The sequence below is a fragment of the Neltuma alba genome, unplaced genomic scaffold (genome assembly GCF_004799145.2).
Source record: "Neltuma alba isolate B1F8T4 unplaced genomic scaffold, ASM479914v2 tig00012799_pilon, whole genome shotgun sequence".
Classification (NCBI taxonomy): Eukaryota; Viridiplantae; Streptophyta; class Magnoliopsida; order Fabales; family Fabaceae; genus Neltuma; species Neltuma alba.
Window position 1 is genome coordinate 157804 of NW_021637196.1, and position 15542 is coordinate 173345.

The following is a 15542-nucleotide window of genomic DNA, read 5'->3' on the forward strand; positions in this document are numbered from 1 at the left end:
CTCTGCTCAGTCCGGTGCTGTAAAATCAAAATTCATTTGATTTTCTATATTGCTGATTTCTTTCTCATAAGATCCATATCTATTGAAATATTTTTATTTTCACGCATGAAATTCTAATTAATGATAGGACTGGTGCCATAATTATAAATGAGTTGCACTTTTTTTACCAGAAATTTTAACTATTTTTTTTATATCTATAAAATAATTACTACAAATTCTCTCCCATTTGATATCACACTTCCTTCCCTCCTAAATGTAACATCTAACTTCTTGTGCAAAGTAGTACCTCGATCTAGTTTACAGTACAATACAAGCTCAATATTTTTTTTTTTGGCAGCACTAAATATTATATTTAAAACCCAAAGAAGTATTATATAGTCTCAATTTTTCTCAATCATTCCTTTTTATTTACTCTCTCAACAAATAAAGGTATATTTAGAAAAAAAAAGACTGAAAAAATTAATTTTTTAGTTTTTATAATTTTAACTCATTTATAACTTAGTCATTATACTTTAACTTTATGTAATTCAGTCTTCATAGTTTGAGTTAGTTGCAATTCAATTTTTATAGTTTTAACAATTTTATAATTTAGTCTTGTTGTTTTAGAAAAATGAAACTATATATCTATACGTCTAATAAAGATAGGGATTAAATTATAAAATGTCAAAAATATAAGAAGTGGATTGCAACAAATCAGATTTCAGAGATTATGTTATAACCGAGTCAAAATTATAAGGACTGAGTTACACCGAACTAAAATAAAGAGATTAGATTTTAAACAAGGTAAAACTACATGAGTAAAAGATTAATTTTTCCAAAAAAAATTATATATTTTCTTATCCATTTATTATTTTTTACCAATATTTTAATCTACATGATTTGGATTGTAAAATCACTTTATTATCAAGGACGAAAGGGAGTATGTTGCATTAATAATTCAAGTCAGACATTGAATTTTCAAAAAAAAAAAAGTTCAAGCCGTACTTTATTTTAACTTATTCAACGTATTATATGTATACTTACAATTACAATTACAAATATATTAACTAGCAGTATATAGATAATATTTGTTGGATGAATTAAAAAAAAAAGAAAAGAAATCCGTGCTCACTTGAAGGCAAAGCAATCCGATAAATAAGATCATTTTTTTAATACTACATATAATTTTCAACCCCCAATAATCAGGGCAAAAAACCCCGAATAATAATATGGCAAAAAACAAAAACAACAATAATTGAAAATGAAGCAGTTGAAGCCGGAGAGAGATTCTGATTGCTGGAGTAGGAAAGATTTATTTTCGTTTCTTTGAAAATTTTGACATTTCTCTTTCGTTCCGACCGGGGACGCAGATTCAGAAGCGAGACCTGCGAGGTCAAGCTGTGGGGTTTTGATTTCTCAAGCGGCGCTGCTTGCTTGCTGTCGTTTCCTTCTCCCGATGGGCGATGACCAATCGCCGACCTTAATGGCTAACAGAGACAGAGATCGGGAGCTTCTCATCCCGGTGGCCGGTTCCGGCGACGACGGTGCCGGTTCCAAGCCTTCTCCCTCCTCCTCCACTCATCATGCTGGCCGCGAGGTGATTGATTCATTCATTGCTTTAGGGTTTCTATTTGTCCATGCGTGCTTACTTGGTCTTTGGCTGCTTTATCCGGCAATAGAAAATGATGGAAAATTCAACTACAGGCGATTCATCACGGCCTTGGTCGAATCGCCTGCTACTGTTGTGGGCATGGTTGCTACGTTTTTATGCTGAATTGAAGCGTGATTGCTTGCTAAGCACTTTTTTTAAATTGAACATATCATGACTTCAGCTGGTTTATTTTTTTTTAAATCCCGTAATTATTATTTCTCATGCCTGTTAATGTGATGAAATCTATTGGTCAAACCGTTTAAGCATCTCAATTTTCGCAAGATTTACATGGTTATATGTTTGAATTTAAATACTTTTCACAGATTTTAACACCTGACGAAAGTTATCTCTCTTGTTTAGGTGTATATTTTATTCCTCTGCCTGAAGTATTTGACTGATAGATTGCAGTTTTGTTTGTCCCTTTGTAGACGTTCTACAAAGTTGTTCGGAGCTGGGCGTCTAAAAAGTTCATGACTGGATGGTGCGTAATTCTTAGTTTTTCACGTCAAATTTTAATACCGGTATTATTGCCTTGGACGTATGCTATGCTATTGCTTATTCCTACATTGACAGGTGTGCTCGTATGGCCTAGTTAATTTTTACTATTATAGTTGTTGTCAGTCTGCTTTCCAAACTCTGTTGTCTGAAATCTAAACCAAATGCGCAGTGGCAATTTTTAGTCTTCATTCGTGTCTATACATACGGAGATATATAGGGCAACTCAGTCAGAAATATGAGAGCTGGAAGACATGAAAAGGCTAGGAAAACAGCCCTATTCTAAAGCAGATGAATAGATTAGGAGGGAGTGATGGATTTATGTAAATTTTTTTTTTTTTTTTTTTGAATGTCTTCTTTCATATGCCAAACAAGAGAAATTCCACCTCATCATATTAATGCCCGTTTATGCATTAATGCTGCTTTTTGAACTCCTGAGTATGGGCATTTTATCAATTAATTTAAGTTTTCTTTCTTTTTTGTTTTACTATTCTTCGAAAAATAGGTGATGAGCTAGGATGATTGTATGCGATTTTTGGAACACTGCTGTTCATGTTCTTCTCCTGGTGATATTAAATAAGACCTAGCTGCTACCTGCTTTAGCCAAAGCTGATTGTTTCATGAGACTTGTACTTACCATATCTGAAAATGCATTAACTTATTCTAATGCTCCAGAAGCTGACCATTACTTTGTTTGCAGTGTCATTCTCTTTCCAATTGCAATAACCTTCTATATAACATGGTGGTTTGTTCATTTCGTGGATGGATTTTTTTCTCCTATCTATGCTCAACTTGGAATCGATATTTTTGGTAAGTCTACTATATTCCTTCACCTCTCGCGGAACAAATGTATGTGATAAAGTGGCTGCAAATCACTGTTTTTGTCCATGATATTTTAAAATCAGCAACATCTGTCCAGTGCATAAAATGTTAGAAAAAAGCACTTTCTTGTACAATGTTTTCAATGCATGGCAATTCAGTTTTCATGGCTTTACATTATTGTTAATATTAATATTAATTTTTTTTTTTTCACTTCAATGTAGCCAACCTCACCTAATAGGATAAGACTTGTTATTGCTGTTCTTCAATGTTTTCTGTTTTAGTAACCTTGTGTAATTCAGTGCAACAAAACTAGTGAAGTGATTAGTGGAGAATAGAAATATGGCTTATTATTCTCTCCAACTTCTCAATTTACTAATCATGTGGCCTACTAGTAGTAAACATGTTAAAATTATTTGCCCATAACTTTTTTTTTTTTTATCAGGTCTTGGATTCATAACTTCCATAACTTTCATCTTCTTGGTCGGGATTTTCATGTCATCATGGTTGGGTGCATCTGTCCTGGGCCTTGGGGAGTGGTTTATCAAGCGAATGCCACTTGTACGACATATTTATAATGCCTCCAAACAAATTAGTGCTGCTATTTCACCAGGTCTGTATTCAAACATCTTTTGAGCTTGATTGGAATGTGATAGCGTGTCAGAGAATAATATATGTTAATGTGTTGTTACAGACCAAAATACACAAGCCTTCAAAGAAGTAGCAATCATTCGGCATCCTCGAGTTGGTGAATATGCATTTGGATTCATCACCTCATCTGTTGTCCTTCAGGTTTCTAAAGAACTTCAATGTGTCGAAAGATTTTTTTTTTCTTTTTTGTAATTTTTATGAGTAGAATGTTTCTTTTTGTAGCTATGATGTCCTTATATTCTATATTGTAATCCCGATTGTTTTCTGGCTGAGTTTTGTTGGTCTGAGTCTCTGCCTGCTTATTGATAATGCAAATCAATGTTTCTCGTGGGATTCACACTTCCCTAGATACATTTGCTTGTTTCGTCCGAAGCGCATATTGTTGATGCCTATACATATACATGTTGGAAGGCTGAGCCAATTGTTATTCTCCATTAGTGTGGTTCTTTTTTTCACCGTGACATGTTTGTTAACTTGCAAAATTGCATCTCCTATTGTATGCTGTTGATTGCTTTGTACTTCAAATTCCTTGCCCTTTGTTGTCTTTGAAGCTACGTGCAATGCAACAGTTTGAGTTACTCAGATTCTTGACGTACTCCATAATCAGTTGTCATTTTCTTGATGCCCACGCCACGTGTTTACAGTTCAGTAGGTGTAAAACTGTTTGTCTGTCAAGTTTAAGCTAACGATAAATGCTCGTTGATGAAAATTCTAACATTCTATTATCAGAGTTTTAAAGTTTAAGTAGCTTGTTAAATTTTCACATTTTTCTCTTGCAGAGCTATTCAGGAGATGAGGAGCTATGCTGTGTCTATGTTCCCACGAACCATCTTTATATTGGTGATATATTTCTTGTCAACACCCGTGATGTCATTAGACCAAACTTATCCGTCCGTGAAGGAATTGGTGAGTTGTTTTGGTTTTTATAGTTTCTTATAAGTCTCTCAAGTATAGAACCCAGATCAAGTCAATACTGACTTATTCTCTAAGATATCATCCTTGGGCATAGGCTGTTTAGATATTATGGATGTATGCAACTAGGAACATGTGTGTGTGTGTGTGTTGGCTGAAGAGCCAGGCATGGGTTGATCAGCCTTGAAGTTGTAACAGATAATCCTGAATTAGTAAGTTGAAATTGCTATGAACATTGCAGAAATTGTTGTTTCTGGAGGGATGTCAATGCCACAGATTCTGTCGACGATCGATTCTCGCGTGGTAATTACTACAAATGATAGAAGTAGACCTGACAGAAGCTGATGCTAGACTTGGTTGTGGTTCTTCTGCTACGTTCGTTCGTTCCATATGGAGCCATCAGATTGGCCATAATGCACTCCAGCATGCATTTGGAATGCAAATTTGAATTTGGTGGTTTATGAGAAAGTGTTTCAGATTCTGATGGCACTTGTAACATTCTTTCCTATGTAATATAATGTAGAATTTATTAGGCGTTTGCTTTGGAAGTCTTGTTTCAGAATGGCGCCCTTTGCCTTGCCTACTCCTATCGAAGAAATTGCGTTAGCTTGTTTTATCATTTTTGGTTTTTTTTTAAGTTGAGACAAATCTTTTTTTATCTTAAAAATGTAGTTAATGAGTTGCGTTAATATGAGACTCGGCACGGTGTAGAGAAATTGGGTTTGACGAAAAGTGAAATCAGTACTTGTTTGTAGTTTTTTAATCATGAATTACTAAGTAGGAGGCACAAATATGTGAAGCAAGTCGTTTCAGTGGCCATAATCACTTGATATAAGCAGTGCCAAATAAGTGCTTCTCTATGAAAAAAGGGGCAGGGTTCAAGTTTGAAAGTCCTGTAACAGGTGATATTTCATTAACTTCTTAATTTTCATTTTACGCCAAATAAGTGCTTCTATATGAAAAATGGGGCAGGGTTCAGGTTTGAAAGTCCTGTTTCTTAAGAAAATTTTTCATATACATAACAGGTGATAATTCATAAACTTTTTAATTTTCATTTTATACCAAACAGAACTTTAAAAATTCTTCTTTTAGTATATGACTATTTAAACAAATGAGATTGCTTTCACATTTTTTTTGCTCAATTAACATATCTAATTTTTGCATCTAGAACAGAATTAGAAACCTGCTTTTCGCTCTTTATGCTCAAAAAGGAATTTATTTTTCCTTGTTGGCAAAAAGACACTTCTAATCCTAAAAATAAATTTCAAGTTAACAGCTCAACTAATATTCAAATTTGTGAAGTGGACTCCCCCAGGGGACCCATGCAATTAGTCTAGTGCAAATGTATAAATATAATATGTACATATGTACTTCCTCTAGTCTTAATTATAAAATCTAGTTAATTAATTTGAAAAAATTAAGAAAATATGTTAAGTTAGTTATCTGTAATAAATAGGTATTGTATTTCTTAAAATATCCTTACTAATCAAGTTTATTACCTAGAACTATTATTATTAAAAGGACTATCTTGAACAATAATGCATAAATATGAGAAACAAAATAGATTAGGGTCTTATAATTAAGATCAAAATAAAAGTTAAACAAAATCTTATATTAAAGATCAGAAGTAGTATAATACTAAAAAATTTACTGTCAATAAAATATTTTTTTTTCTCAGTGAATGAAGTCATTGAAATATTTCAAGCAACAATTTTAACCAGAAACCGTGTGCTTAGTTCTCCTTCACATAACCACGTTACATATCGACTGCTCAGGCAACACAATTTTTCTTCTTTTATTTTTATTTTTGGGGGGGGGGTGTCGGAGGGGTTAATCGACAAGGAATATTTCATAATATATATATATATGTAATAGCAAGAAAAATCCATCTTCAAACATGGATTATGAAAGCATAGTCCAGCAGCTTCAATATTTTATGAAGGAAAATGACCTTCTGAAGGTGCCATCAATTTTGCTCAAAAACAAAAAAAAAACAAAAGAAGTTGCCATCAATTAAATAGACCTCATTCCACCTGGGAAGCTGAAGAATCATTCATTAATCGATTTAACTATTTGCTAACCTTTAAAGTCGCATTTGAAACAGGAACTTCCTTGGCATGACGGGGGTGATGAGGTACTAGACCTAAAGCACGGAAGTGGAGCAACAACGGTCCATTTCTATGACCATAACTATTCAAAAGAAATTTGCCAATCACTGCCACAGTAAAATGCATAATCTCTTTAAAGGTCAGGCATGCCTCTCCCTGTTTTGGCATCGTAAGTCTTCTCCAGCACAAGGTCCATCGGAGTATCTTTGGGACCAGCTGCAAAAAGAATAATGAAGGGATTTTGAAACTCAGCAGGATAATTTCAATTTCAATATACAAATATATAATAAACACCAGTGTTCACCCAAATTATATAAAGTACAAACATTCATATTTGCTCAAATTCTCTCCAACTGAAGTGTGACATTTGGGTTACGGGTATAATCAGATGCATCACCCACATCCCTCTGTTCAAAGAGGCATGTATTACACCATACCAATAAACATTAGCACTAACTTACATGCATCCAAGAAGTAGAAGCAAGTTGACAATTTAAACATGAAATTCAACAAATAACCCTCACTCCCTTCTTTTCCACCTGTCTTGTGAATTTATTCAAAAACAATTTGTGCATTTCACTAGATCTATGATAACAATTAAGATCAACAGAAAGTGTTACTGCTCAGGTCAGACATACTGAAGAGGAAAGAGGTAAGTACATGATTAGGACATGGAAATAAAAAGGCTTCAACCAAAAAGAAGCGTGATTTTTAAGTGTGTACCGACTGTAGGTCTTGGGGTAGTTCTTATCTTTAAGATCTCAGGCCGGGGGATTATGGAGCCAGATGCTCCCATACCTCTGGACACTCTGACTTTAGTACCATCTTCAAGATATCTAATTCCAACTTTGCAAGGCTTCCTGAACAAGAAAAGGCTTGTCATTTTAAAATTATCTGACTCCAAAACCTTTGCATGCCATCACCAGTTTAGTATATTAACATGCACACACCCTGTCACTGGATCAACAACTTGCACATTTGAGGCATGAATCGGGGCTTCAACGGTAAAGATCCCCCCTTCATGACCTTGTCCTTGTTTAATGTGTTTCTTTACCTAAAAGGAAGTAAAAAAGCATTGAAGTGAAAATATATCATGCATATGGAGAAACTAGACGCTCAAGGAACCATTTAATTCAGATTTTCACGAGGAAAATAAATTGTGATACACATAAACATACAGTTTTGTTTTGGTAAAATGTAAACTCCATTTACCAAGAACAAAATATATGCATCACCTAAAAAGATACTTAAGGAATAGCCGCCTTCTGGGAAGGGTTCTATTCCTATAGCATGAAAACCTTTGGATGGGCAAAATCAAAAGAGTTGCATAACAAAACCAAACCATTAGTATGGCAAAAAGAAAACCAACTATCCATCATGCTAAAAGATTCAGTCTTCTCAGATAATTCGCCTGTGCAAATAACACATACACATATAGTTGTCAAAATATGAATTATTTATTATTATGGGACGGAACAGCTCTGAGATTCACAACATAGAAGGTCTAATGTCACCATAAATTTCCAATAAATTCATAAACAGTTTAATAGATCTTCATATTCAAGCCTAGATGGAATAAATTGTTGCTCAATCTACTTTGTGATCCACGGGATACAGAGAATTTAAGAAAGTACATATCTTTCTTGCCTGACAGAATCAGAAGCAATGACATATTCCGTAGCAGTAAGTTCACCAATATCATAAATCCAATTAAGTTTTGATGTCTCAAAATACTGATTGCCAGACTGATGAGGGATCTTGCTTGACAAACCCAAGCTGATATGTTTAATATTTCACATAAAAACTTTAACAAAGAAAGGCAAAATGAAAAATTCATCTCACCAGATTTTTTCCCTCAACGATAACACGATTCTGAGAGCGGATTACACGTTTAATAACTCCAGTCTCACCCTTGTCTTTTCCCCTAATAATCATTACCTGTAACAAATGACAAAAATAAATCCCTTTCAAAGCAAAATGATAAGACAGAAGAATAGAGACGGGCATAACAAGGATGCGAAAGAAATAATACTAGCTTACATTGTCCCCTCTAAGAACCTTCCAGTGCCTAATAAGTTTCTCAGCAGCTTTCCAACCCATTTCAAGAGATAAGTATCTAATTACTGTTCAATAGAAACAGAGTTATGTAAGAATCCGACCTTGGAAAGTAATATTAAACACTTTAAACAAAATAAAACATGAGCAAGAATGTAGATTCATTTTAGTTCCAATAGAAATTCAGGGGAGAACATATAAAGCACTTGAGATTGAAATCCTTCAGTTGAAACCGAATTCAGGTTCATTCTGAGGTTATTGAATCTGTTCATGATGAGTAGAGTTTACCTAACCTACGGCAAATTATGGGGGGGCCAATAGGTAGGGGTGTTCACAGGCCAGGACAGAGGTCCAAACCCCTGCCCGTGAGCAATCCTGATGTCCTGGCCAATTGGTGCACAGGGTCACGCGAGGCCAGGGCCTTTCATGCAGTGCACTTCTTTTTTAACGTTCTGTTTCATTCACTCTGCATATTCTCCATTTATCTTCTGATAAAAATTCAAGATGTATGGCACATATACACCTTTATCCATGCATAAATGTGTGAAGATCAATATACATGAATACGCATTATGCGTATTATATTGTTCATATTATCGTATTGTATGAAAAATATATAACCAACATGAGTAAAATTCCAGACTGAAGTTAACAAATCAAAGACTAATGCTTTTGGAATAAGAAGAGTCTACATTTAAAAAAATTAAAAAAAAAAAAAACTCCACAGTCCGCGCACAGCAATATAATTAGCGGAATGGTCATGAGATTGCTGTCACTGTGAATGTGATTTCACCACCCTAGAGAGGAGGGACACGTTAAAAGGTTAAAAACTACACAAGAAAATGGGAGGAAAGCAACAAGCCTTCGAAAATGGTAAAACTCAACACATTCAAAGATCAAACCTTCTTTCTCACTAAAAAAAATTTCTTCCATGCACCCTCTACATTCTAACACTGTAACAGATACACGAAGCTCGTTCGAAGAAATAAAAAATAAAAAGGAAAAAGAAGATAAAAGTTTAAAAAAAAAAAAAACAAGGAGGATAAATAATTAGAGACGAAGTGGAAACAGGTAAATCGAAGACGAAGAAGACTAGACGAACCAGTCCAAGAACGAAGCGAAGGTAGAGAAAGATGACTTGGGTGGAGGAGAGTATAGGAAGGAGCGGCGGCCGCGGCGGTGCCGCGGAAGACAAGAGGCGTAGAGAGAGGGGTTTAGGCAGCTGAGATGTCAGACGTCGGCGAGAAAGCAGAGAGCAAAATCGAAGAGGGCGTCCGGCTTGTCTCCCCAAACCAAGAAACGGCTTCGTTTTGCGCGTAAAAGTGAAATGTAGGCCGTACAGTTTTATCTGTTAAATGAACGGTGATGATATTGTTAAAAATTTGTTCCTTGACATAATGAGGGTGCGCCTTCCATAGAGCTGAGAAAACGGCCCGAGCCTGTTATACTGACCTGTTTAAACTAGTTTAAGTTGAGGATCGGACTTGTATTTTGGAACTTTAAAAAGGAAGTCGTGCTTAAAATGGCTAGCTCTGTAGGATTGAAAAATAAACAGGCCGGCCCTGTAGGGTCGCGGGCTGGCCCGTTTAAACCCGCAAACATTTTTTTTTAAATTTCTATTTTTTTTCTTAACTTAAAAAGAAAAACTCTAACATTTTACGCATAGCATATTCTTAGTTTCACTTACTCCAGCCACTCACACAGATAGCATTCACCAAAAAAAAATCACCATAATTGTTGCGAAAATAACCAAAAAAATGTGAAAATTGCAAAATTTAAAACTAATTATATTCACAAGATGTGTTGTTATTTATAAGTTGTCAAAACCTGTTAAAATACTGTATATGTAATTTTATGGTCTTTGTTTGTCATTATCCCATATTTTTTATACTTGAAATAGAATTGGTTAAACAATCGTTTGAATTAAAATAAAGATATGTATTATTTTTATAGTTAGGAACAAATTTAGAATTAGGGATGATGGACTCTTTTCTTTTTTGTCGGTAGGACAAATGATTATTCTTTATGTATACCATGTTTGTTAGTTAAACTTTTCTGTTAATTATTTATAATTAAACTAGATCATTGCAATTATTTATTAAACTTAGTACTTATTTAGTTGTTTATATTTGTCTTTTATTTAGTTTGTTTATTCAATAAATTCTATTACACTGTGATAGATGTTTAAACATGATGATATTTATGTTTGTGACTTATTTTTATTTTTATTTATACCTTTTATTAGTATTTTTATTATTTCAATAAAATGTGCAAAAAAATTTAAAAATTACATCTTACTTAAACCAACCAAAAGCACACGGGTTTACCTAAACCTGTCATCTCACAAGTAGGGCTTGAAAAAAAAGTTCATTTATGGGACTTAGGCTTAAACGGGTCAGCCCGTTTAAGTCTGAGCTCGTGACGGGCCAACCCGTTTTCCTAGTACTACCCCTCTGTCCTTCTTGCATGCGTCAACGGCCACAATGCTCATAATACATGCCTGATGAATATCTTAAATTTTCTATATTTAGAAAAATAACAACAAATTATTTTGGTTGGGCTTTCTGACCTAATTGATACTAAATACATTTTTACAGGTGAGTTAGTTGGCGACCTTAAATATAAGACTATAATTTATTTTATTTTTTAAATTTATAATATGTTTTAAAAAAATCTCTATTGATTATAAAGTATTTTCACCAAAAAATGGTTTTAATGTACGTGATTGAATAAGGTAATTTAAGAAAATCAACACATTTGTATTATTAAAAAAAAAAGCTTAACTAATTTTTTGAGTCTTCAACTTAGTTACCTAACTATGAGATTACATATTTGAAAATATATAATTAAAATGTGCATGAGTTCTTTCTCCCACATAAAAGATGATAAAAAAAAAGGGAAGATGTGAGATTCTAAGTAAAGAATTTAATTATCAAACAGTCTTGAGCAGAAATTTGTTATTATATGATTTTAAGGTAATTAAAAATTTTTTTCTCATTACAAGTTTCCCAAGAAGACAAGTATTGACAAGTGAAGGAAATTTTTGCTGGGCGACTGAATTTTTCTTAAATTAAAAAAAATAAGCGAAAGACATTTATATAATTATTTTTTTTCTATTATGAGGGATTAAACTATTTTTTGTTACGGATATGCAAATATTTTTTTTAATTCATATCACTTTGTTTCGATTTATAAATCCTTCTTATATAAGTTATTTATAAAATAATTAATGAGTTTTTTTAATTTTATTTTTATTGACTTTTTTTTACCAGCATATTTTTATTGACTTAATAAATATAAAAAGAGGTAACTTAAATAGGCGGGAGGATAGCAAATATGAAAATAATTCGCAGTTGAATGGGCTTGCCCTTCCGTGAAATTCTCCCGAAGATTAGAACACTCTAGACATTAGCGCCACGTCACCCTCTCTTCCGTTCCCTGACCCACTAAACCCTAGATCTCGCCTCTCCGTCGCCTTCTTTATAAGCACCCAACTTTGCGACTCACCTCTGTATTCCGCCGGTTATGTTTCACCCCATGTCCTTAGGTTTCCTCGCTAGTTCATGAGCACCGTACCGCAACGTCTTTTCTGTGTTTTTATTTGCTGGTTGATTACTCGTCGACGGATGTAAATTTGTTTTTCTTGAACTTCTTTTCTGTATCGTAGTTGTGTTGTTTTCCAAAAAAAAAAAAAATGAACGGGACTGTGACGATTCGATTACTTTTAAGGTCTCGTTCGTCGTAATTGGCTTTAGTCATTGCCGACCATTCTGATATATCACCACCCATATTCCGAGTCCCTTTTAAATTGGCTTTATTTTCCAATTAGTATCAAGAATAAATCTTTGTCCAGTGTTTCGTTTTACGATTTGGGGGACTTGTTTTCATTCCCAATAATCCAACATTGGCCGATGATTAAATCTTTTTAATAGACAAGCATATGTCTGATCTTATTCATGAAGACCAATCTAATCTTCTCTATGAGGCCTACTATACGTAATGTTTTTATCTAATTTCGTTCGTTCTTTTTAAATTAGTTTTCTTACATTATGATTTTTGGGTGATTTTCTCTGCATTTTCTTCGCCAATTTCCCTACCCCGGATCTCATCGGCGTTGCATTTTTGTCTAATTGCTATGTTTCTACCCCAAATATTTATTTTGGGTATGGAGTCGTCCTGAGAGGGTCATATGATGTACAGAAGCATAGTTCAAATGATATTTCAGTGATTATACTAGTTTACGTCTTTCGCTCCTATCTGATGATCTCTTCCCTTCTTGCATATGCATCTGTGTCCCGATGTTGGTTGATTAAATTTTACCTTGCTGGGGATTGAGAATTGATGCTGCTTAAATCCTTTCTGTATTTTTGTGAAAATGGATGGTATGTCAGATACTATTCTCATGAATGCTTCGGTTTACCAAACCATAAATAGATAGGATTAGCGTGATGTGTGCTTATGTCTGTTTTTTTGGAAGAATTGTTGGTGAAGGAAGAGTATAGTTGTGTAAATTTAGTTATAACAGTTTGACGAAGAATGTGTTTGTGTATGATATATTGATATCTGTATATGTGACGTCAGTGGAAAAACGTGGCCAATGATGAGAAATCCAAAGGCTTGTTTCTCTAAACATTCGCAGTGGCCGCCTAAGAGCTTTCGCCTTTCGCCGGGCTTGAGAGCTTATGCTGCCTCAATCCTTCCTTGGATGTCTGAGGTCACAAATCGTTGATCATGCATTTCTGATTTGAAATCAAACTTCATTCTCCCCCTTTTTGTGCCTCTGGCCTATACGAAGGCACAAAGTTGTGGCTTTTATATTTTTTGTATTGGTTAATATGTGGGAAGTTCTATGGAGGATTGGATTATACAAAGGCGTAATATATTAAACTACTTGTCAGGACTTTGAATACCCTTTAGTCATCATCTGCATGTTCTGTTTTGTATTAATCTTAATGTTTTATGTTCACTGAACTAAAGTAAATTGATAGGTTATTGCGTGAATGTTTGTTTTGATCGATTGTGATGGAAGAGTATAGAATGGTTGGTGTCAATGATTTTCTCTAGCATAGTTGTAATAGGAAATATCTCTATTTACTGTGTGAGTGAAAAATGCGGCCAATGATGAGAAATCCAAAGGCTTGTTTCTCAAAACATTCGCAGTGGCCGCCTGAGAGCTTTCGCCTTTCGCCGGGCTTGAGAGCTTATGCTGCCCTTGATCCTTCCTTGGATGTCTGAGGCCACATCATTGCTCCTGTATTCCTGATTGATGCGCGAAAAGGGGAAAAGACTTTGGTTCAAATACCACCGATGAAGGGATTAGAGGGATTGCAGAAACAAGGAGGCCTCTTGGAGATTCTTTTTAATGAAAATATCACAACCTAAACAAGCCTTCAGGCTTTGCACCGTTAAGCTCAGTGCGCAGCTTGGCAATATCAAGAACAATGTTGGTAAAAAAAAGATAAAGTATCTAGAACAATATTGACTGGCTGTAAGAAGAATAACAGATCCGAAATGTGTATGCTATCTAAGAACTGATAGAATATAATGTTGAAAAATAGAATAATAAAGGTGGGTTCGAGGGGTGCTTTTGCCTGTCCCGCGGTCTTTATCTTATCCCCCCCCCCCCGGGGGGAATCATGCTTCAGTACTTCACTAATAAATAATTAAATTCAGGTGTGAGGGAGGAGCGTCTTAATTGTCTTTTTTGGGGGGGGGGGGGGGGGATTTTTTGTGGTATGAGTGAATTTTGCCTCTGCTTAAAAATTTTAGTAACCCAACAAATGGAAAACACTTATTTCCTCCATTTCCTTCTTCTCTCCTATACCAAATAAGTCCTAAAAGTATTATGTTTAGGAGTATTTAGCTGAGAATGAAATTGAAGGAAAAGGGTCAACGTGAGGATGACGAGACGGCCCGCCAAAACATTGGCGCGGATGCATTGTTATTATTTTTATATTTTTGGTCCAGTGGTTTCTTAACTTTAAAACCTCTGTTAACAAAAATATGATACGAAGCAAGGCTAATAATTTTAAGATTAAAAAATTAAAGGTATATTTTTTAAAATTAAAGGATAGGCTAAATGGATATTTTAGCTTTTTGTTTAATTAAAAATCTCTTGTACGAAATCCGACTGAAAAAAAAAAAGAAACAGAGAGAAAGAAAGAAAGGGATTGTATATATTGAGGGTACTTTATAAGGAATTTTATGTTTCAAATTTTATGCATTGTTTAAAGGTACCATCGGGAACAAAGCATCCCTATTTTGTTACCAGCGACTACAAAGGAAGGTAGCTTTTAAGATTTAGATAATATATTAAAAGGGTTTGAGATGGTAAGTAGTGGACGAATTCTGGGAAGCTTGACAGTCTCAGGTGAGTTAGGGATAATTGTAATTTTAATCTTTTGAAGTTGAATTGCAGTGTTGTCGTAGGCTTAAGAATGGACGATTTGTTCTTTTTCTTGTTCCTCTCTTGTCCAGATTTGGGACTTGAAAGAATTAAATTACATGACGAGATCAAAATGGGCATAATCCTACATTAAACAGCAAAGAAGCACAGAACTTTTGAAATTGGTTGCAGCCTTTTGAAATAAATTTCCTAATTTGGTACGAGGGAATTGAAGTGGAGAAGAGAAAAGAAAAAAATTTAATGAACTTAAAAAATGAAGTTATAAAATTTTGATAAAGAGAAAATATGAGGCAAAAGAGTAATTTTAATCAAGAGAAAGAGATGGAAGAAAAAAAGAGGGTAGCTACAAGGGGGAGGGGAGGGAAGAGGGAGGGAGGGGAGAAATTTTAATAATCTCCTATTTAGATTGATTGAAAGGGAGGGGAGAGAACAAATTTAATAATACCTTATTTTGTTCTAATAAAAA

The 15542-nt window shown here is 34.4% G+C and overlaps 2 protein-coding genes and 4 non-coding genes across 8 annotated transcripts; 5 read left to right on the top strand and 1 right to left on the bottom strand.

Moving 5' to 3' along the window:
- Positions 1-1255: 1255 nt before the first annotated feature.
- LOC114731055 (protein LIKE COV 1-like) lies at positions 1256-5239 on the top strand. The gene is made up of 7 exons (XM_028918182.1): positions 1256-1576; positions 2059-2111; positions 2826-2935; positions 3390-3557; positions 3639-3736; positions 4375-4501; positions 4749-5239. Exons 1-7 carry the CDS (start codon positions 1436-1438, stop codon positions 4850-4852), a joined length of 801 nt encoding a protein of 266 aa, XP_028774015.1. The 5' UTR covers positions 1256-1435; the 3' UTR covers positions 4853-5239.
- Positions 5240-6376: 1137 nt separating this feature from the next.
- On the bottom strand, positions 6377-9950 carry LOC114731056 (50S ribosomal protein L24-like). Of its 3 annotated transcripts, none has more exons than XM_028918184.1 (6): positions 9740-9950; positions 8656-8738; positions 8458-8553; positions 7566-7669; positions 7339-7475; positions 6377-6831 (listed from the first exon to the last, which is right to left on the bottom strand). In XM_028918184.1, the coding sequence occupies exons 2-6, from the start codon at positions 8713-8715 to the stop codon at positions 6749-6751; spliced, it is 480 nt and encodes a 159-aa protein (XP_028774017.1). In that variant the 5' UTR covers positions 8716-8738; positions 9740-9950; the 3' UTR covers positions 6377-6748. The 3 variants fall into 3 exon arrangements, with proteins under 3 accessions (XP_028774017.1, XP_028774016.1, XP_028774018.1); XM_028918183.1 differs by having other exon boundaries at positions 9773-9949; XM_028918185.1 differs by lacking the exon at positions 9740-9950 and adding an exon at positions 8959-8973.
- A 2421-nt stretch (positions 9951-12371) lies between these two features.
- LOC114731070 (small nucleolar RNA Z43) lies at positions 12372-12470 on the top strand. The gene has a single exon (XR_003738877.1). It is a non-coding gene; the product is annotated as a small nucleolar RNA Z43 (small nucleolar RNA).
- Positions 12471-12850: 380 nt separating this feature from the next.
- Positions 12851-12939, top strand: LOC114731069 (small nucleolar RNA snR60/Z15/Z230/Z193/J17). Its single transcript, XR_003738876.1, has one exon. It is a non-coding gene; the product is annotated as a small nucleolar RNA snR60/Z15/Z230/Z193/J17 (small nucleolar RNA).
- A 323-nt stretch (positions 12940-13262) lies between these two features.
- LOC114731068 (small nucleolar RNA SNORD14) lies at positions 13263-13387 on the top strand. Its single transcript, XR_003738875.1, has one exon. It is a non-coding gene; the product is annotated as a small nucleolar RNA SNORD14 (small nucleolar RNA).
- Positions 13388-13783: 396 nt separating this feature from the next.
- On the top strand, positions 13784-13909 carry LOC114731067 (small nucleolar RNA SNORD14). Its single transcript, XR_003738874.1, has one exon. It is a non-coding gene; the product is annotated as a small nucleolar RNA SNORD14 (small nucleolar RNA).
- Positions 13910-15542: the final 1633 nt, after the last annotated feature.